The 22,534-nt window shown below is 48.7% G+C and overlaps 1 protein-coding gene across 1 annotated transcript in view; it reads right to left on the reverse strand.

Annotated features, from left to right (window-relative positions):
• The window catches only part of GALNT17 (polypeptide N-acetylgalactosaminyltransferase 17), a 214,197-nt gene that overhangs the window by 3,179 nt on the left and 188,484 nt on the right, over positions 1 to 22,534 (reverse strand). Inside the window, exons 7-10 of the mRNA XM_077787478.1 lie at positions 11,924 to 12,109; positions 7,291 to 7,428; positions 5,221 to 5,316; positions 185 to 352 (exon numbers count right to left, since the gene is read on the reverse strand). Coding sequence (XP_077643604.1) covers positions 185 to 352; positions 5,221 to 5,316; positions 7,291 to 7,428; positions 11,924 to 12,109 — 588 coding nt within the window. The remainder of the gene's footprint in view (positions 1 to 184; positions 353 to 5,220; positions 5,317 to 7,290; positions 7,429 to 11,923; positions 12,110 to 22,534) is intronic.

The following is a 22,534-nucleotide window of genomic DNA, read 5'->3' on the forward strand; positions in this document are numbered from 1 at the left end:
AACTTTGATTAGAAATTATCCTGGTAATGATGCCCTGATCCCTCTTAACCCCCTCCCTCTGCCCCAGGACCTGGAATTCGCTGTGCCGTGGCACCGTTTCCCCTTTGTCCCAGGCTGGGCTGGGACAAAGGGCTCCAGGCTTGGGGACCCAGCAGAGGAGCCCCGAGGGCAGCCCCAGACACACCTGGATGAAGCTCCAGCGCTTGTGGAGGCTGCTCTTGACCTTGTCACAGTCCAGCAGCTGCGGGAAGCGGCTCTTGCCCGTGTCCACCAGGCAGCGCGTGTCGGGCAGCAGTGTGGTGGTGCCCAGGGCCCCCAGGTGCAGGAAGCCCTCCTTGGTGTATCGAGCCAGCTGGGGACAGAAAGGGGACAGCAGGGACACCCTCAGCACCTCAGAGCATCAGCACAGAGAGACAGGACGACACAGAGCCCCTGGGAGCTTTCTGTGGGGATGCACGGGGAAAGCAGAGCTGGATGTGGGGTTTTTCCCATCCTTTTATCCCTGCTTGGGTTTGTTTTTTTCCCAGCCTTTTATTCCCTGCTTGGGTTTGTTTTTTTCCAGATGCATATGAGGAATTGAGACAAGGGGTAGGAATAATCCCAAGCCTTAAAGCCCTGCTGGAGCAGACTCCTGCAGCCTCCTGGAGCGAGGTGGGATGGGGCAATGGATGGTTTTCCCTGGCTGGTCCTGCTGGCCCAGCTCCTGGCGTGCTGGGTGAGCCAGCCTTGGCTGGGCTGGTGCCTCTGGGTGCCTGGCACAGCCTCCAGGGCTCCAAGCAGGCAGCAGCACCAGAACTGGGATGGGAGCCTGGATCTGCTCTTAGGAAAGGTCCAGGATTCCAGGGCCATTCCCACAGGATCCAACTGCCCAGGGCTGCCAGGGGCTGCCAGGGGAGGCAGGATGGCAGCAGCAGGCAGGGGTGATGCCCTTGGGGACAGCAGGCACACAAAGGACTCCTCCATTTCATGGAATGACACCAAAATATTTCCCTAAACACATTGAAATTCTGGAGTGAGGAGAAAGGCACGCCAGTGTCCTGCCTTCTATAGTTCAAGGGAGAGATCTCCACAGCTGCTTGTTTAAATTATGAATCAGGCCATTATCCAGCAGACAAATAAGGAGGATTCAGCACGTTAATTAACTGAGCATATCTGTGACCCAGATGCCAGGGAAGAGGCAGTAAATCCCACTGGGAGTTTGGGTTATCTGGGCTGTAATAATTAAACACTGGAAATCAAGTTAAAACAATGTAACAGGGTTGGACTGCAGCTCATGACCCCAGACCCAGTCAGGGCTCCCTTGGGCTGGGCCTGGCTCTGCTCCCAGGTGCTGCTGGAGTTACACCTGGAGTGAAAATGCTGTGTACCAGAGCAGAAAATGTTCTGTATCTCCCTGACGTTCATTCTCCAGTTGCTCCCCACAGGAGGGGTCAGGAGCAGCCCAGACCTTGATCATAGAATCCCAGACTGGTTTGGGTTGGAATGGACATTAAATCCCACCCAGTGCCACCCCTGCCATGGCAGGGACACCTCCCACTGTCCCAGGCTGCTCCCAGCCCTGTCCAGCCTGGCCTTGGGCACTGCCAGGGATCCAGGGGCAGCCACAGCTGCTCTGGGCACCTGTGCCAGGGCCTGCCCACCCTCCCAGGAACAATTCCTGCCCAATATCCGACCCATCCCTGCCCTCTGGCAGTGGGAGCCATTCCCTTGTCCTGTTCCTCCATCCCTTGTCCCCAGTCCCTCTCCAGCTCTCCTGGAGCCCCTTTAGGTTCTGGAAAGGGCTCTGAGCTCTCCCTGGAGCTTCTCCTCTCCAGGGGAGCACCCCCAGCTCTGCCAGCCTTTCCTCACTGGAGAGGTTAATTCCAAGCCCTAATTCCTCTTCTGTTATTCTGCTCCTCTCCTGGCCCTAACACACCCTGGGACAGGACAAGAAGCAAGGGAAAGACCATGATAAAGGACCAAAGGAAAATGGTTTAAAACTATTCCCAAGCCAAGCATTTCAAAGTGGCTCAAACTGACGAGTTCTTTAACCAAAGCCACATCCCCAGGCAGAGGCACTGACTGACAGCCCCTGGAACAGCCTTCCATAAAACCTTCCATAAAATCCAGGAAACTGCAGCTGGCCACATTCCCACCTTCAGCTGTCCCTGGGGGGAATCCCGGGATCCCTGGGGCTGGAAAATCCCTCCCAGCCCATCCAGTCCCAGCTGTGCCTGATGCCCACCTTGTCCCCAGCCCAGAGCACTCAGTGCCACCTCCATTCATTCACTGGGCACCTCCAGGGATGGAGACTCCACTTCCAATGCCTGGCCACCCTTTCCAGGGAGGAATTTCCCCAAATCCACCCTGATCCTCCCCTGGCCCAGCCTGAGGCTGTTCCCTCTCCTCCTGTCCCTGTTCCCTGGAGCAGAGCCCGACCCCCCGGCTGTCCCCTCCTGTCAGGAGCTGTGCAGAGCCACAAGGTCCCCCTGAGCCTCCTTTTCTCCAGGCTGAGCCCCTTCCCAGCTGCCTCAGCTGCCTCAGGGCTGGGGCTGATCCCCCCTGGCAAAGCTGCACCTCCAATCCATCTCCCGTGGCTGTGATTTCTGGCTGGCTGCATCTCAGGGATGGCAGAAAGTTAATTAGACATCCCAGCACCTGGGAAATAAAAGCCTTGATGACCTTCATTGACTCTATTGGAAAATAATTTCAGGTTGTTTAGCTTCCCTTCTGCTCTGAGCAGAGCATCAATTAGCAGCCATGAGTTAAATGTTCAGGATTTGCCTTTTGCCACAATTTGATCTGATTAAAGGGTGCTGTTTCGTCACCCCTGCTCCTGCTGTGTCCCCCATGAGCTCAGTATTGATGGCTTTGTCCTCAGCTTCTACTGCTTAAATGGGCAAAACATATTTTATCCTATAATTAAATGAAATGCTCTGCTGGGTGAACATTATCTTAAGTTTTATAGCATTATAGTGCTTTCTATCACCTTAATATATCACCATAGCTGTGTCACTGCAATGAGCTATGGCTGCATTATTAGTGTAATACATCATTACAGCAAGGTGCTTCCATGAGGGATTGCCTCAAAGATGAAGCCATCAAGCAGGGGAAAAAATCCATCAGCAGCCTCAAGATAATTACAGGATAAAAGGATGATGATGGAATCTCATCATGATTTGACCTGGAAGTGAATGGAAGCAGAGAGAATGGAAAGATGAAGGGAAAATAAGAGAATAATCCCTAAATTTTTATTCGGTGGGGGATGAGTGAGTAAAGGCAAGATCTCACCTGCCTTCAGAGCCACCACTGAACTGCATCCAGGCTGAGCTGAAATCCATGGGCAGTCACAGGAGAGCAGAAATTTGGGACAGGACACGAAGTGTCCTTGAATGGCACCGATCCCTCCTGGCACACCCAACACTCCTTCTGGGGATCCACAGCCAGAGGGATGGGCTGGGACTGGATTTAGGAGGAGGGAGGGCTTCCAAGAAGACCCCTGGTGTGGCAGGAGCAGGAGGCATGGCCCTGCTGTCCCCAGGATGTGCCAGTGCCAGCAGGGAGCCCACAGCTGCCCCTCTCTCATTCCTGCCAAGGCTGGCAGTGAAACCATTCCTGTATTCTGGAATAAGGAGTGTCTGGGATGTCACAATGTCTGGGGTGGGCCCAGGATCAAGGAGAGAAGGGGGGATTTTAGGACACCACGTGTGCTTTGGGGTGTGAGCAACTCCAAAGGAGCTCAACAGTTCATTGTGGGGTTGCATGCACGTAAAAATAAATAAAAATTAAACATATATATGTGTATATATATATATATATATATATATATATATATCCAAACCAGAGTTTCCATTGCTTCTAATTCCATTCCCAGCCCTAAATTACAACCTGCAGCCCATTAATTAAACAGTTGTAGGGAAAGTCCAATTTCCTTCATGGTGCCATTTCAAAGCTTCTGCACGCACTGATAGCTCCTTAAAACCAGCATTTCCCAGGAGTTTCAACAATTGGATGTATCAGGAAACAAAGGAGCTGCCAAGAATTGGCTCTCAGCTGAAGAGGGAAGGGCTGATATGGAGAGGGAAGACCAAGAAGGATGAAATGGGCAAGCTCCAGGCAGCCAGAAAAATTTGACTTCAGAACCTCACGTAGGGAAAGAAAACATTGTTAAACTTAATCCCAATAACACCGAGGGGAAAATAAATAACCTGTTCTCAGCCATTCACCCTAAAGCCCAGGGTGAGCAGCTGTGGCAGCCCAATCCAGTTTCTCACACAATAATGCACTTTAGAGGCTCAGATTTCCAGCCACAAGGTGCAAAAGGCAGTTGGTGCCATTTAAAAAGAAAAAGAGAAAAATGGGGTTTTTGGGCAAGAGCAGGTTCTGTGTAGCAGGGACTCCATCAGCCCCAGGGACTGATCTTTGTTTAAGGCCGGGGTAACCCAAGGTGGGATTTTCTCCACCCCACAGCTGCTTCCCAGCTCCTCAAGTTCCCAGCTCAGGCTCAGATGAACTCTGGGATCACTTAGTCCAGGGTGACTGTGGAGTGAGAACAGGATTTTTATGCTTTCCCATTCCTTGAACTGTACATTTTGTTTTTAGCTGAAAATGAACCTCCTCGAGCCTGCTGGGCCCCAGATGCTCCAAAACTTTTAGTGAGGCAAAAGAAGTGCTGGAAAACCAATTCCAGCCAAGCTGAAATGGCTCATTACCACAGCACTGTTTTCTTTACCCCATTAGTCTGGGTTTATTCTGCTGGGTGGAAGAGAAGTAATCCTACAATGGGTTGGGTTGGAAGGAACGTTAAAGATAATCTTATTCCAACCTTCCATCCAACCTGGCCTTGGGAAGGAAATTCTCAGATTTATCCCTGCTTGGTTTTGTTTTTTTCCAGCCTTTTGTTCCCTGTTTGGGTTTGTTTTTTTTTTTATTCCCTTTTTGATTTGGTGTCCATCCATGATTATTGTTATCTTCCTTTGTCTGGAAGATTTGATTTTAAACTACAAATTTCATTTTTTTTTGCTGCAAATTGCAAAAATTTCAGCTTTCCAACGTTTTCAATTCACAAAGGTGAATTGAAAGCTTCCCTCAAGGCTTTTCCCTGCAGCTCTGGCAGGATGATGGGAATCCAGCAAACACTGCAGGGAAAAGCCCCGAGGTGTGTTTAACACTGCAGAGCCAAGGGCACAGCCCCAGGCTGTCCCCTCTGGTGCCACCTGGCCCTGGCAGTGCCAGCCTCACCTGGGGGCCCCAGCCATGGCACGGGTACAGGATTGCTGTGTGGTTCTCCTGCGGGCCCTGGTCCAGGCACACGTCCTTGGCCTTGTTGTTCCGCAGCTGGGAGGGGAAAAAGGGGCAGAGTTAAGGCACAAAAAGTGGCAGAATTATGGCAGAAAAAGGGGCAGAATTAAGGGACAAAGGGGGAGACTTGTGGCACAGAGGGGGCAGAGTTAAGGCACAAAAATGGTAGGATTATGGCAGAAAAAGGGCAGAGTTATGTCAGGAAAAGGGAAGAGTTAAGGGACAAAAGGGGCAGAGATGGCATAGAAGGGGCAGAATTAAGGCACAAAAAGTGGCAGAATTATGGCAGAAAAGGGGGCAGAATTAAGGGACAAAGGGGGAGACTTGTGGCACAGAATGGGGCAGAGTTAAGGCACAAAAATGGCAGGATTATGGCAGAAAAAGGACAGAGTTATGGCAGGAAAAGGGAAGAGTTAAGGGACAAAAGGGGCAGAGTTAAGGCAAAAAAAATTGGCACAATTATGGCAGAAAAAAGGCAGAGTTAGGGCACAAAAATGGCAGAAAAAGGGTGGAAAAAAAGGCAGAGTTATGGCATAAAAGGGGCAGAGTTTTGGCATAAAAGGGGGAGAGCTGCGACAGAAAAAGGGCAGAGTTAAGGCAAAAAAAATGGCACAATTATGGCAGAAAAAGGGAAGAGTTAAGGGACAAAAGGGGCGGAGATGGCATAGAAGGGGCAGAATTAAGGCACAAAAAGTGGCAGAATTATGGCAGAAAAAGGGCAGAGTTAAGGCACAAAAAATTGCAGAAAAAAGGTGGGGAAAGGGCAGAATCATGGCATAAAAGGGGCAGAGTTATGGCACAGAAGGGGCAGAGTTAAGGCACAAAAAAAGGCACAATTACGGCAGAAAAAGGGCAGAGTTAGGGCACAAAAAATGGCAGAATTATGGCACAAAAGGGGCAGAGTTATGGCACAAAAGGGGCAGAGTTATGGCACAAAAGAGGCAGAGTTATGGCACAAAAGGGACAGAGTTATGGCCCTCTCTTATCAGAAAGAAGCAGGAAATGGATGCTCAGCCCTCTCTACCCTCTGTAGCTCTCACTGCTGTATCACCAGGAATAATCAGGAAAAGAAAACTTGCAGATCACTAAACCTTTCTGTAAATCCAAGGCTAATGATGACTGGTTTTGTATCATAATCCCCATTCCAAGGAGCAGCATCCCTGGCCACAGCTGGTTCTGTGTTTGGTCATGGTGGTGGGGACAAAGGCAGGTTTAGGCTGCCAGAAATCAATGTAGAACCCCTCAGATTTCAGTGAAATCTCAAAGTGCTCAACAAGGAAGGGAAAAAAGCCCAACTCGAACAAAGATCACCTTGGAATCATCAGATCCTTGTTCCAGCTGGGCTTTTTTTTACCCCAAACCATCCTGAAATTTCATTTTCTATGAAAACAGGATTTTTTTGGGAGGTTTTAGCTTGAAGGCCCTAAGTAACTTTGGTAACAAATCTTTCCTAAAATGAATAACCCATCTGGAGTGCCCAGGCTTTGAGAAGCTTACTCCAAGTGCCACTAGTCCATCAATTCCATTGCAGCAGAGTATTTGTTATTAAAAGTTCCCATAAATGACTCTTTTCTGTATTCCCAGAATGGTTTGAAAGCCAACAGAGATTGAATTAAGTCCCCTCATGTTATCTTGTCCTTAAGCTGTTGTGACAAGGCACTGAATCCTCCAGAGACCTTGTCAGGAATCAGGCTGAGTTCAAGTCACAGGGTTTTAGAAGATGCCTGTGTATTAAAAATACAAATAGAGCTGCTTAATCCAATGGAGTCGATAGGAAATATGGATAATTTCTGTCAATTCACTAAATGATGTATTAACATCTTTTACTTTATACAGTCAAGATCAGCAACAAATCCCCAAACTGGTTTTTAGAAGAAACTGGGAGCAAATTTATGCAAATTTAGGTAATTACACATAAAAAGTCAATTTTGATTCAGACTCCTCTCCTTTGAGGCTGTTTCTCATCAGGGACTGTAAATATTAGCAGGCTGAGCTAAGGGACTAAATTACCTCTCCATAAGCAATGGTGTTGTTGTATCTCCTCATTTCTGGATAAACATGGTCCAGGTACCACTGGAAATTTTTACACTTCAGGCTCTTCCTCAAGGCTTTCCTCTCAGAAACATCCCCAATGTCAATCCCTGGATTCTGAAAAACAACAACAGGACATCACTGAACGGTCACATTTCCAAAAAAAGGTACAATGAAAGTATTTCCCAGAGCTTTGAGATCCTTTTCAAACTGCCTGTGGCTGAGTAATTCCAGGAATTCTGGGATGTGTGTCCGGGGCCAAAATCATCAGAAGGAAGATGTGGGTTCCAGAGGGGGGACACCAACTTCTCTGCTGGTGCTGGACAGGCCCCTGGGGATAATTGACAAAAGAGGAGCCAAAGGGAGAAGAAAAGGTTTGGAGGAAGGTTGGGAAGTGCAGTGAAACTGGGAGTCTTCTCCCGATTCTCCTGGGTTTGGATCCATCTGATCTGTATTTTTAGACAAGGTATTTTTAAAAGATTGCTCCTCCTGTTTGGGTTCCTGAGGCACAGGTTTAGCAGCAAGTGGATATCAGGATTTAAAAGATGGAAATGCAGACCCTTCCTGGGCACTGAGCACCAAACCTTTTCCCTGAGCCCACTGAGACACAGCCCAGAGGAAGGGAGGGGTAAAAGGTGTAAAATAAATGGGAAAAGAATGAAGGAAAAAGAGAAAAGTTTAAGATTCAAATATAGCAGAGGCACACAGCTGAGAATAAAGGATAAAAATTGCATGAGAAGAAAAGCTGAGGCTGAACCTCAGCAAAAGCTCTTGGCAATTTGGGCAGTTCCAGGGTGGAATGGTCTCCCTGGAGACATGGCAGAGCCCCACTGCTCTGCAGACAAAGCTGTCCCTGAGGAACAGCCCAGCAGGAGCTGGGAGCAGGGCTGGAGAGCTGCCCCCCTTTGTTCCACCAGGGCATTTGGGGAGCTAAGGGAAGCCAAAGGGAGCAGCTCCTTCTTCCTACAGGCCTGGGCTTCCACTCTGGTCAGCTCCTGCTCTTGTCTTTCCCAGAGATCATTAAGCACAACTGGGAAAGCAATTTTCCATTACAATGCTTGTAATGATCTCCTAATGAATTATTCACTCTGCTTTAGAAGAGACAGCGTTTCAATGTGCCCCTGGTAGCTGAGAGGTAAAAATAAAGATGATTATTCAGTGGAGAGGGGCAGGACAGGCTGAGATCTGAGATGGGAGTGGGTGAGGTGGGGCCCAGAGCTGCCAGGCAGCACCTGGGATGGGCAGGGCAGGGCTTTGCCTTGACATCACAAAATAATCCAGTGCACAGCCATAAAACCTCCCCCTCCCAACAAGGCTTCCCTCAAATTAAATCTTGATTTGATTGGGCAAAGACCAGTATGAAAATCTCAAATGGATTTTGGGGGACCCAGACCTGCTGGAAAGACTACATAAAAATCTCAAGCTGATTTTGGGTCACCCAGGCCTGTTCCCACCCCGTGTGCTGATCCACGTGATGCTGCCTTTTGCAAGCACAGGATGGATTTTAATTCTTTCTGCAATGCTCCCAGTCTGTTCCTGAGCAGGAGAATGATGCCTCACCTCTAAAAAGGAATCAGCCCAAGGATCAGGACTTCTCATCCCTGCCCATGAGCACTTGGATCTTGAAGCCTCTTTTTAAGATCCCCAAATTCCCTCAGTCCTGGAGGCAGCTCCCGCTCTCCCAGCCCCTGGAGTGGTGCCTGTCAGAGCCAGAGCCCTCCTGCAGCTCCCTGGGAAAGCAGCTTTCCTTTCCATCTCTATTCCTGTATTTCCTGCTATTTTTGTACCACCTGGCTCTGGTCTCCCACCCCCAGGACCACAAACCTGCAGCTCCTGCCCCTTCCCAGGCTGTTCCCAATGCAGCACAAAGCTGTGACTGCTGTCCCCAGGTGTCACCTTCCCTCTGCAAGCTGCAGCAGCAGCTCAGGATTTTGTGCTTTCCAGTTTTTCCAGAGGCCTGCAGCAGACTCCAGCTGGGGGTGCTCCCTCAGCAGCTCCAGGACTCAGCAGCTCTTTGAGCCTTGGCCAAGCAGGAATATTTTGTGCTCATTTGTAGCACCCAGTGGGGCTGGACACTTGTGGCACCAGTCTGACCTCCCAGGGAAAGGAGCAGCCCCCAGTGCTCATTCAGCTGCTCATCCCACCCATGACCCAGGGGCATCCCTGCCTCCCCTGCCCACCTCCCTGGCAGTGCCAGTGCAGGAATGGGGCATGGATCCTGCCAGCGCTGCTCCAGGCAGGGCTTGGAGCCAGGAACCAGGAGATGCTCTTGGCTTCCAAGATCAGACACAACCTGCAGGGAGGGCAGAGCCCCAGCAGCAGCAGAAATCCCTCCTGGAGCCTGAGGAGCTTTCCCAAAAGTGCAGGCAGTGATTCCTGTGCAGGATGTGTCCCTGGACATGCTCACCTGGTGGAACCTTGTGGTTTTCCAGAGTTTCACCGAGCTGTGACGTGGCAGGATTTACACCAAAATTAATGTGTCAGATCTGAGAAAACCTGACCATTTCTGGGCAGAAATCAAAGGAACCACCAAAACTTTTTAAGGAGAAGGTTTAAGAGCAAGGGAATCCCTCCTGTGAGCCACCAACCTCCAATCCTTTACCTTTAAACTTTCCAGCACTGGGAAAACAAACAGCCCCAGCCCCTGGGGAGCCCTGGGAGGGATCTGTGTCCATGAGCTGGGAACCTGAGCTGGGCTGGAAGGGACACAGGAGCAAAGCTGAGGCACCAAGGATGCTGTAATCTGTCTGCAGACAGACTCCACCTGCAGAGCAGCGTCAGGACATCCCCCACGCTGGGTGAACACTCAGGAACAGGGGAGATGGACACCACAGTTGTCGTGGTTTGACGTGGAAGTGAATTTTCTCAAGAAGCTGGGGTCAAACCAAGCAGTGTCACGCTTGGATATTGGCACCTGGAGTGACCACTGAAGGCTGGACACATTTCTGAGAACACAGGGGTTAAAAGCAGAACTCCCTGAGATCTGTGTCTTTGGAGAGACCTCCCTGCCCAGCCACGGGCTGGGTGGGAGAGGGGAAGCCATGCAGCCTGGAGAAAGACTGAATTTTTAGGAGGATACAATAGTGAGCCAAGAGACCTGCTTCAGCAACTACCAGCACAGGAATGGGGTGAGCAGAGAAAGCTGAGGAGGGTGTGATGATGCCCTGCCAGAGCTCACCCCTAGGTTGGGGGTGGCTCTGTGTGGTGGGAAAGTTTCTTTTTTAACTTGTGCTTTTAAAAAAAGACTTAGTAGTTTTTAGTTGTCTGCTTTCAAGGTAGTTTATTGCATGTTATTTAAAGAGGTTTTTTTTGAGCTGCTGTGATCTGTTCAGCAGCTCAGGTGAAGGCACACATGCACCCTGACATCCTCTCTGACTCTTGTTTTTTCTTGTCCCCTCTTGTTTAGGGTTGGTGCTATCTTTTATATTATATGTTATGTGTTAGATGTTTATAGTTTTTCTTTAATGCTTATTATTTATATTAAATGATGCCTTTTTACTTTAAACTAATTTGTGAGTGCTAATATCATTAAGAATATGGAGGTAAGGAAGAAGAGAGAGGAAGGACAGGGCAGGCCTAATTTTTTTTTATTTTAAAACTTCTGATTCTTATGTATAAGATTTAAAACCCCTCTGTATAGCACTTAAATTTTTTTTCTCTTTATTTTGTGACTACTTTTACTGTAATATTTAAACTTTTGTGACTTTTTGTTTTTCTTGTAAGGTTGGTAAATTGTTCTATGGTTTAAATCTAAAATCACAGCTGTTTTCAGCTGCCTGCCAGGGTTTCAAATGTTTCTGACTTGGGCCTGGAACATCCAAAAATGTCTGAGGGATATTTTGAGTTCTGACAATGCCCTGTCTTCAGGAAGATGAAGATCTCTGTTTTCACCCTCGGCCCCAGGGTGGGAGGAAAATGGGGGCGACTGTGGTCCCAAAAGGAGACACTGGACACTGTTCCTGTTGGTCCTTGGCAAAGCATCCTTAAAGGGGTCTGTCCATGCACGGTGGTGAGAGCACTGTGACATGGAGAGTGTCACCATGGCAGATTCTCTCCGGGCAGTGCCACGTGTGACATGGAAACACAAGAGGTGGCAGCTGTGTTTTCTGGGGGTTTGTGGTGCAAGGGAGACTCCTCTCTCCCCTGATGGACTCAGTATTGCTTATCTGAAGGGTGATGACTTAATTAAAGGTCCAAATTGTGTCTCACTGTAGGAGTTTGGGTGAGGGGAGGAGGAATGTTTTACAGAGTTTTCATTCTAATGAATTTAGTGTGTGTCCTTCATCATAGTCGTAGTTTAATAAAGTTCTTCCTCCTTTATTTCTAAGCTGGGCTCTGCTCTGCTCTGACAGCACTTATTTAGGAAGGTGCACTTTCATGAGGACACTGGCATCAAACCATGACAACAGTCCAACTCTAATTCTTAGAACCACACTAGGAAGGCTGTGGGAGCAGCAGGAACCCCTCCACACCCTGCAGCTTTTGGAGCCTGTCCCTCAGAGCCTGGGGAGCTCTGCTGGGGCTGACACCGGGTGGGGGTTAAGGCTGAGCTTAGGGACGTGAGCTGCTCCTTGAATCAGGCTTCAGAAGTGCCCAGCAGGCCAGGCTGTACCTCCAGGGGCAGGTTCCAGGCGATGTAGACGTGCCACTTGTAGTCGTCCATCCAGACCTCGGCCACGCGCAGCGCGTTGCGCTTGGTGTAGAAGCCGATGTTGTTGTTGTAGGGCTTCTTCTTGCGCTCGATGTGGGCCACCCTGGAGCAGGGCAGCACCTCCATGCTGCCCCCGCACAGCCACACCTGCAGCACAGCGGGAAACACGCCAACCGCTTGGCTTTTAACATGTTCAATAGCAATAAAGTGGCTGTGAAAATAGCGACGCAATTAGAGTATTAAAATTTAGAGTTAGGACACTTACAAGGCAATAAAAAGCAAAGAATTACGGATGTCCGGATGCTCTGGGACACTAAGTCATGAAAAGCATGCCTTCTGAACAAAGGAATAACATTAAAAGCAATAACAAAGGAATAACCTTAGGAGTTCCTTCTATACTTTTTAACAAAAACTAAATATAAGTGTGTGGGTCTCAGATTCAGTCAAAGAGAGAAACGGAGAGTTTCTATCCAGGCAGACACCTCGGAAAGAGTTGGAAAAGAGTGTAAATAATTCTTTATATCTCTTGTTTTTCACATTGTTTATAGTTAAGTTCTGTCACTGTGCATCAAGCACTCTGCACCAATGCTGTGGGTTGTTTTCACTTCAGGACGAATGGAGTTGGTCCTCTGTATAAAGAGTGTTGTATTTTGAATAAATCGGAGTTTTACTCTCACAGCCTTCTGAGTCAGTCTGCTCATTCCCGTCCTGCCTCGACAGTGATGTAAGTGTAACTAGCTGTAAGTATAATGTAAAATCAGCACAATTAATATGCATTAACCTATTGTAAAATCCTATGTATCTAGAAATTAATACAAGTAATAAAAAAAAAGATCAAAGGTTATCAAAAGTACGCATGTCCATCAAAAGGCAGTAAGTCCCGACATGCTTCCACAAGGATATAAATAAACATACCCATAAATAAACATACCCAGCTTCTTCCCCTTAATCCTGGTGGTTCCATAAAGATGGAGAGAAGGTGGAAGAATGTTTGTCTTTCCTGATGAGGAGGCAGTAACTATGGGCCCCATCTCTGTGTGAAGAACTTTTTGATTATCTCATCTCTTGCTTGAGCTAGTAAAATAATGCTGCATCACAGATTTCTATTTCAACATTATGTTGTAACCTAAAACTACATTTAACACACTACTTTAGAGAATTAATACAGCATAACTTTCTAGCATTACACATATAATATTCATTGTAACATTTGCGAAAAGCCAATCATAAAATAAGCATTTTTCACACCAGCCACGGCTCCCTCAGCACGGGTAGGAGCCGTGGGAGTGAGAGAAAGGATTCTGAGCATTCTGTGAGACACACAGGGGGCATTTGTGGGGTTGGAACTGCAGGATCTTTATGGCCCTTCCAACCCAAACCACTCTTGGGTTAACCTGTGCCCAAAGCTTTAGAGGGATCAGGTCTCTTCCTCACCCCGTGAAGGATCCAGTGCTGTGTTCCCCCCCAAAATAAAAAGCATTAGTGGCTGCAAGAGTTCAAACAATTCCAAGATCCCTTCCTGCAGAAGGGATGAGTCAGTCAAACATATGGCAGGGACAGATTTCTCCCACTTGAAAATATTTGTTCATTATTGTTCCTTCATGTGCTGCTTCAAATTCCCTTAAATCACAGTTTACAACTTAAGAACATCTTGTCGGAGCCTCTTTTGATCTCACACACAGGGGATTTGCAGGAGGACATGCCATACCTGGCTTCTTCCCTGCCTGTTGGTCACCAGCAAGAAGTTTTTTCCCTTCCAGACAGGACTCCAGGCCCTGGGCGATCACTCCAAACCCACATTCCAAGCAGGCCTTTAAGCAGGCTGCTCTGCATGATCATTGTGCACAATTATTGTAGCACCCAGAGTTTCTGGGGTCCCTTCCAGGCTCACCACCCTTTCCTCCCACCTCTGGGCCCTAATTTTCGTGGAGCCTGCTCAATTTTCTCTTCCAGCAGCACCAGGAGTCCCCAGCCTGGAGCAGTGCCCGGTGTCACCTCCCAGGGGTGGCTTTGGCCCCTCCAGCCCAGGTGACAGCAGAGAGGTGACAAATCCCATTGTGCTGCTGCCCATTTGACCTTTCAGAACACTTTAAAGACAATTTCATGCCCCAGAGTGGATTCAGAGCTGGTCTCAAACAGGGACCTGCCTGTCCCTCCCCTCGTCCTCCCACCCCAGCCAACTCAAGGTCCACTCAAGGTTTGCCACAGGCCACAGGCAAAGCAAAACAGAGCTGAACCAGGCAACCCCACAGAAAAACAGATCTATATTTTTAAAGGAATATTCCTAAGGCAGAAACTGCCTGTGTTTCTTTGCCTGCTCAATTCTTTAAATTCTCAATATCTTGGTGAAATACAGGAATGAGCTCTGCCCCCAGGTGCTCCCAAGGTTACTGGGCTCAACCAGAATGCTGAACAAATGTTCCAGCCCAAAGTGACCCCCAGCATCTCCTGTTTTTGTACTTTTTGGGATTTGTTAGGTTTTGTCCTGATTTAAAATCAGAATAATTCTTTTGAAACCACTAAAATCATAATTAACATGATTTTCCAGCAGCCTGCCCCGAGTCACTGTTACCCTTCTGAGTTTCAGGTAAATAATTCATGTCAGCTTCCTTACATTTCAGGAATATCTGTACAAGCCACCTGGAAATCCCCACGTTGGAATAACCTGGGTGAGGCAGAGAGCTGGGCACTGAGCAAAGGGCACTGCCTGGGGGCACATCCACAGCCTGGTCCAGAGAGATCAATACAAACTTAATTCAGGAATTATCCAAGGAAAGATCATCCATAGATCTACTTCCTAAACAGAGTCCGAATTTTGAGGATTTTAAATGTATACTATATTTTTATTATATAATATTTATAACTGCTTAGGATTTTTAAAAGTCATAAATTTTTAGAACTTTTGTTTTTATAATGTATTTATAAATATTTCTGCTAGGAACAACAGCACCAAAGAGAGCCGTGACCCAGGAATGGCCAAGTCACACTGGAATCTCTTTCCAAGGAAGTTGTTTGCTCCTGCATGGCCCCACAAGGAATTTCTGCCCCTCCTGCACCCAAAATGCAGGAGAAGATTTGCACAGGGAGCTGCCACCCGAGTGACCCCCCATGGCTGTGGAGCTGTGCCTGCCCCACAAGCTCAGAGTGAGGTCTCAGCCCTTACCACGGCTCAAGGGCAGAATTCCTTCTCCTGCTGCCCACAGGACCTGCCTGGTGTGCCAGCCCTGACTTCACCCCGTGGCACCCAGCCTGGAGGGTCCTTGGAACCTTCTGTGTCCCAGCTGAGCAGCCACTGATCCCAGCAAATCCCTTTAACAGAGCCCCTTCTTGCTAAGGAATCCTACTGGATTTGTTATAGATACACACGATAATATTGGCTTTTCACAAATGTTAAAATGGATTTTGTATGCGTGACGTTCAAGTAACTTTGTTATAAAGATATAGTTTTTATTTCTCTTGTTAATTAAGCTTAGGCATAGTAGTGCAATAGCTGATATCAGTGTGCTTGTGTTAAAATGCTGCTGGAATGGGACAACACCCAATGGACACAGGATGAGGACACCTGGACAGATCTGCCACCCATCAGCACTCACTGACTGAAGGCAGCCAAAACTGAGGTGATGATAAAAAAGGACAAAAACCACAACCAAGGAATGTGCATGCTCTAAAAAAGTGAACCCAAGGAGGAGCCAGGCTAAAGAGTTCTTGGAAAATGTAAAATAGTTTGGGGAAAAGTTTACTGCGCATAAGGGTCTATGAATATGCAACAGGCTGATGGAATTAGGAGGTATTTAAGGAGTATCCCTGAAGATAACAGGGTGCCAAGATGCACCCAGCTGTAATAACCTTTCCTCTGTGGTCCTTGTCTCCTGTTGTCCTTTATTATAACTTTTTACATTTTCACAGGAGAGTGAACTTCTTTATCACAGATTTTTCATGGAATCACAGAATCCTGGAATGGTTTGGGTTGGAAAGGACCTTAAAGCCCACCCAGTGCCACCCCTGTCATGGCAGGGACACCTCCCACTGTCCCAGGCTGCTCCAGCCCTGTCCAGCCTGGCCTTGGGCACTGCCAGGGATCCAGGAGCAGCCACAGCTGCTCTGGGCACCTGTGCCAGGGCTGCCCACCCTCCCAGGGAACAACTCCCAATTCCCAATATCCCATCCATCCCTGCCTCTGGCAGTGGGAGCCATTCCCTGTGTCCTGTCCCTCCATCCCTTGGAAATTGTCCCACTCACACAAAGCCCTGCTCAGAGGCTCAGGGTGCAGTAACTCAGCAGGTTAAATATGATGAGCAAGGCTCCAGTTTTCCCTGTTGTCTGACATTCCCATTCCTACACAACAATTAAATTGCCACTCATTCACCCATGAAATGATACAGAACTAAAAATAAACCCGCTCCCCTCAGAAAATGAGTGTGAGTCAATAACATCTCCATCAATGCACACACAGGAGGAATCAAACCCATGGGAAATGCTGGGATTTATAAATAACAGTTAACACCAAATCCTAGTGAAGGAATCCCGGAGAAGCAAACAGCAAACAAATCCATCACCCAGAGATCTTTGATGTGTATTGTGAAAGCTGCTGGGGCATACACTTACAAGTCTTTTCCAAGGAAAACATGACAGTCCTGAGGATTCAGCACAGAAAACCAGTGACTTGTCTTGGGGAGTGAAGCACAGCTGACACTGCACTGCTGAATCTGCTTCCCTGGAGCTTTGGCACGTGGGAGGAGGCTCAGGGGGACCTTCTTGTTTTCTGCCTGAAAGGAGTTTTGTTTTGGGCTACAAGATGTGGCTGGGTGTGCGTTCTGTCACCATCTGTCAGAGCTGGGACAGTTCTCTGCTGTCCATGGGGCAGTTTTCTTTATCTCTCCCACAGCCAATCCTCCCTCCAGAAGATCTGTTAATAGGCTATTAATTATTAATTATCTTCTGTTCATGGCCACTGAGTGTCCCTGCATGGCCGAGAAAATTCCATCATCCATGGGGAGATGCTCCACCCAGGGGAGGAGCCAAGCATTCCTACCTGGATCCAATCTGACCTGGGAACAGCACAGCAGCCTTTGCCCCCTGCATTCCCAGAGGAGCAGCTTTCTTCCCCCTGCATTCCCAGAGGAGCAGCTTCCTTCCCCCTGCATTCCCAGAGGAGCAGCTTTCTTCCCCCTGCATTCCCAGAGGAGCAGCTTTCTTCCCCCTGCATTCCCAGAGGAGCAGCTTTCTTCCCCCTGCATTCCCAGAGGAGCAGCTTTCTTCCCCCTGCATTCCCAGAGGAGCAGCTTTTTTCCCCCTGCATTCCCAGAGGAGCCCAGGCCCATCTCCCCCAGCCCTGGAGCTCCAGAGGAAAACTCCCCCCTTGTGCAGATCCTGCTCCAGCAGAAGCACAGCTGGCACTGCAGGAGGGCTGAGCCCCCCTGGGATGGGGCTGTGTCACCTCCCTGACACACGGGGGGACAGGGCATGTTCTGACTCTGGCAGTGGTTTGTTTTTGTTTGTACTATTGCATTTGTATTTTAAATTTTCCTCATAAAGAACTGTTATTCCTATTCCCATATCTCTTCCTGAGAGCCCCTTAATTTCAGAATTGTAATAATTCAGAAGGAGGGGGGTTACATTTTCCATTTCAGGGGAGGCTCCTCCTTCCTTAGCACACACCTGTCTGTTCAAACCCAGACAAGTTTAGAGACAGCTGGAGGGGGGTTGGTCTCTTCTCCCAGCCGACAAGTGACAGGACAAGAAGGAAAGGTTTCAGCTTGTGCCAGGGGAGGCTTAGGGGGCACCCTGGGAAAATTCCTTCCCTGAAAAGAATTGGAATTGGCTGCCCAGGGCAGTGGTGCAATCTCAATCCCTGACATCGTTGTGCTTGAAAATGTTCAAAGCCCAGTGGACGTGGCACTTGGGGACAGGCTCAGTGGTGGCCTTGGCAGTGCTGGGGAATGGTTGGACTCAGAGGCCTTCTCCCAATTCCTGTTTCCCTGTGGGAGGCAAACTTTGGTTACCACGAGGTGTCCTTGTGCCAGGCTGTGCTCCAGGGCTGGGATGAGCCATCTTTGGCTCCCAGCAGCCTCTGGCAACAGCGACAGAGCTGCTGTGGGTGTTTGTGACACGGGGGACCTGCCGGGGCCAGCCCAGCTGGGACAGGGCTCAGCACTGATGCCGTGGGGCAGCAGAGCCCCAGGTGGCTCCCACCAGCACCAGCAGCTCCTGTGCCAGCTGCCAGGCCTCAGCTGCAAAGGGAAAATTGCTTTTTTCCAGTGCTCTGGCAGAGCTGGGGGTGCTCATCTGGAGAAGGGAAGGCTCTGCAGAAAGCTTAAAGCTTCTCCCAGAGACTGAAGAGGCTCCTGGAGAGCTGGAGAGGGACTTGGGATGAGGAATGGAGGGACAGGACACAGGGAATGGCTTAAAAATGACAGAGGGCATGGATGGATGGGATATTGGGAAGGAATTCCTGGCTGTGAAGGTGGGGAGGCCCAGACAACAGTGGGGACAGTGACCGTCCTGGGTCCTGGCCATGGTGTCCTGGCTGGAGCATGGTGTGACATCCCTGAGGAGCACTGGCAGCTCCCATGAAACCCTGCCTTTATTTGCTCAGAGCTTGGCCAAATTTTAACTGTTCCGACTGAAATCTATCCTGGAGTAGCTCGAGCTCTGCAGTTAATGCAAAGAGACAACATCTAATGGTGTCAGGACATGTCTGAAAGGGAAACTTTGAATCTCTCAATGCATTGTGACAGAAGGAATTGGGGGAAAACCCTTCCCTAACTTTCATTCCACCCACTGCAGGCTTTTCAGCTAATAACTTTATTTCTAAGGTGATTAGCAACCCTCTGCCTTAATTAGCCATAGATTTCCCATTTAGCAGCTTTGCCTTATCTTTGCTCCCCTCTCTCCTTTGAAAAGTAACTTCCAAAGTTAAGGGGACAACAGAATTACTGGGCAGCAGAAATCATTCAGAATGGACCAGCACAAAGAGCTAAATAATCGAAGCCAGAAACAGCAGAAAAGGCAAAGAAAGAATAATTTCTCCTGTAAAGTTCTGAGAGACTTTACTTCTCCAGACTATTGCTTTTGTGGGAACAAACAACATGCACAGCCACATTGCCAGCATTCCCATCCTTCCTGTTCCCACCTGGGCCGTGCCCATCCCACATCCCCACAGGACACCAGGGAGGAGGTCCCCAAGCCAAGCTCGTGCTGCCAGCAATGGGATGGAGAAGCTGCTCCCCAAAGCTCTGGGCTCCCCTTGTTCCCCTGGCACAAGGCGTGTGGAATGCAGCAGTGGGACGCCCCATCCCAGCCAGCCTGCTCAACCCCAGTTTTGGCAGGTAACACCTCCCACCATCAGCTGGTGGCCCTGATGGGTGACAATCCCATTCCATAACCCTCAAGCCCAGCAGGCTGGCTGGTATTTGGCATTTTTCACGGATATGTTTATACAGAGAGAGGTGTTGGACCCTAAATCAGCACTGGAGTGCCCCTCCAGGCTCTGGGAGTGCCACTGGCTCCTGTCCCACCCCAGCAGAGCTGCAGCAGTGCTGAAGGGGAGCTGAGGGGAACAAGGGGAAGGAAATCAGCTGCCTTTGGGAACTCTGGAACTCTTGATCTCTGCAGTGGATGAGAAAAATCTGGATTTTCACAGATCACATCAGGCCTGGGGGCGTGGGGTTGATCCAAAGCAGGGACTGTGCCACCTCTGAGGCTCAGCAAGGTCACACCCAGCAGGAGCACAAGGACCAAACCCTGTGGCAGGTCCTGGCAGAGGCAGCAGCCCTGGCTGGACCCCCCGAGCATCCTGCTGGAAATCCCTGCACAGCTCCACCCTGAACAACTGAGCAATTGTCCTGGAGACCTGCAGGGAGAACTCAGGGAGACCCCACGTCCTGCCGATGGAACAGGAAAAGGAATTTCACTGCTGCACCTGCAGACTTCTTTCCTCTGTCCTGAGGCCAAAGAAAACCTTTCAGGGAGTGAAACATGGAGAAAAATTAAAACTCTAAAATTCTAATAAAGATTTGAAGGGAACAGTGTGTTTATTTACAGTGCTGTGGACGCATGTGGGGACTCATTGCTTTTCAATGGACATGCACACTCCTGAGAACTTTTGATTTTTTTATTACCTTGACTAATTTCTATATGCATAGAATTTTACAATAGGTTAATGTATATTAATTTTGCTGACTTATTGTTATACTTACATCTAGTTACACTTGTACTTACTTTTTGTCAGAAAGTACAGAAAGAACTCTTGGGTTACTCTGCCCTGTCTGTTTTAAGGTTTGAGGAGTCTTATCTCTTATCTTTTTAGTGTGAAAATTTGCATTTTTCTCTTTAGCTGTGGTAGTTTTGCTAGTGCTGCAGTTACTAGACTAAACAGCATATTTAGCAAGCTCAAAGTAGCACATTTAACTTAAATCTAAATGGATTTTTACCCTGTTAAATTTTCACTCTGTCTCAGGAGGATCAGAAGAAGCCAGATCAGGCCCAGTATCCATGGGCCATCTCCCCAAAATGGGATTTTCAAATAGACCTGCCCATCCAGACTACATCCATTCCAGCAGGGAATGCTGGAGGACAGGGTTAGAACACATATTAAAAACTTAATTATTTTTCTTCTTTGTCTCTCCTTTTCTTGTGTTTTATCCTCATGGATGATACACTTTGGACAGGTTCCTGTCTATCTTGTGCCACACCAATAACAGAAATGCCCAAATTGTTCAGTGTCCCAATGGCCAACCTTTCCTAAATTAATTCCTTTTGTAATGGTAACTAAAAATGCCAAAGGAGAGTGGAATCAGAGGCACTCCACAATCCCTAACCTGCAGCAAAAATGGGCAATAACCAGTTTTCACCCTCAAGCAACACAAAGACTTTAACATCTGACGTATTGAGAGGGCAGAATAAAGCCATATTGCCATCCTTGCAGAACAGGGATTCTCCAGGAGAAGCATTCCCACACACTGCAGTGCAGTTTGCTCACACTGCAGGCTTTTCCAAGGAAAAATCTGTTCTGTGCTTCCCCAACAAATGCAACCCAAGCTGCTCTGACCAGCCATCACTGCTGGCTGCAAAAGGGACTGACCTGACCTCATCACCTGGTAAGATGCATCAGAAGCTTGGTGGGAAGCTGCATGTCAAAGATGGCAATCCCAAAGCCCAGCTTGGGGAGGATCCTCTGCAGTGACAAATGTCCACATCCCCTTGGCTGGGAAAACTGCTGGGAAACTGCAATTTCACTTCCCTGGGCACCTGGAGTGAAACCTCAATTTCTGCAGCTACAGCACCCACAGCTACTGCAGCTTTGTCACTGTAGTGCTGCCAGAAGTTAATTTTCTAAAGAAGAGGAGCAGGGTGTTTTTAAATCCCATCTTGGAGAGAAACTCTCCCAGCTGAACCGCCAGGCTCTGCTGGAGCCCAAATCTGCCTCCTGACCCCCAGCTGGCTGAGGAGGCACATCCCTGCAGAGCACAGAGCTCCAGAGAGGTTTGGAGCTATCCTGGAACAAATCTGGGTCTTCCTAATGAGTTTAGAGCTGAAATTCCTCAGTGCTCTGATGTTATCTGCTCAGCCTTGGCAGCGTGACAAGGACCTGATTATGTTGTAATAGCATAATGCAAAGATTATTACAGACTCATAAAAGACAAGTGCCTCAAAAACAGCATCCACAATACCTGGAGGCCCTGAGAAGGAGCTGAACATGCTGGGCTTTGTGCACTCCTAGCACAGAAATTACCTGCAGGATCTGACCCTGATCTGCTTGGAGGTTGCTCTTTTTTTATTATTTTATTGCCAGTAATGCACCAAAAGCATCTTGATCTCATTTTCCTATTACCATTTCTGTCAGAGCTGTAAAAATAAACCAGCATAAATAGCTCCCAGGATTTTGATCTATTTTTCATGCACAAAAAGCCTTTGGAGGAAACAATCTACAGCTGGTTCTTCAGCCTAACAGATTCCATGTGGGGAGTGGCAGGAGGAGGGGGAAGGTGCCAGGGAGCACAGGAACCATGAGAGGTGGTTCTGGAACAGAATTGTTGATGCACAAAGAGGCAGCTGAGGGATGGAGCAGCTCCTGAGCTGACAGCACCCAGCTCCAAGGAGCTGCTTCCAGCCTCTGTGACTCCAGCACATCCCCTGATCTGTAATCACAGATACTCCACCATTCCTGATGGGAGGTGCTGGGAGGGAGCAAAGCCCCACCATGGATGTTCCTGCATGGATTGGCTGCGACTCTGCCCATCCTGCTGGAAAACTGCTCCAGGAATTTCTCACAAGAGCAGCTCCTGAGTTTAGAGCAGGAAAATGCAGAGGGAGGGACAGAGGCAGGGTCTGGGTGATGTGACTGAGCAGGGACACGCAGGGACACACACAGGGACACACACGAGGTATTTTGCTTCTTGTTTGTGCTCAAAGCCACATTATGATGCTCCCTAAACTTGTCCCACTCCCCTGCCATGGCAGGGACCCCTCCCACTGTCCCAGGCTGCTCCCAGCCCTGTCCAGCCTGGCCTTGGGCACTGCCACTGCCAGCTGCTCTGGGCACCTGTGCCAGGGCCTGCCCACCCTCCCAGG

This window comes from Lonchura striata, chromosome 20 (assembly GCF_046129695.1).
Source record: "Lonchura striata isolate bLonStr1 chromosome 20, bLonStr1.mat, whole genome shotgun sequence".
Taxonomy (NCBI): Eukaryota; Metazoa; Chordata; class Aves; order Passeriformes; family Estrildidae; genus Lonchura; species Lonchura striata.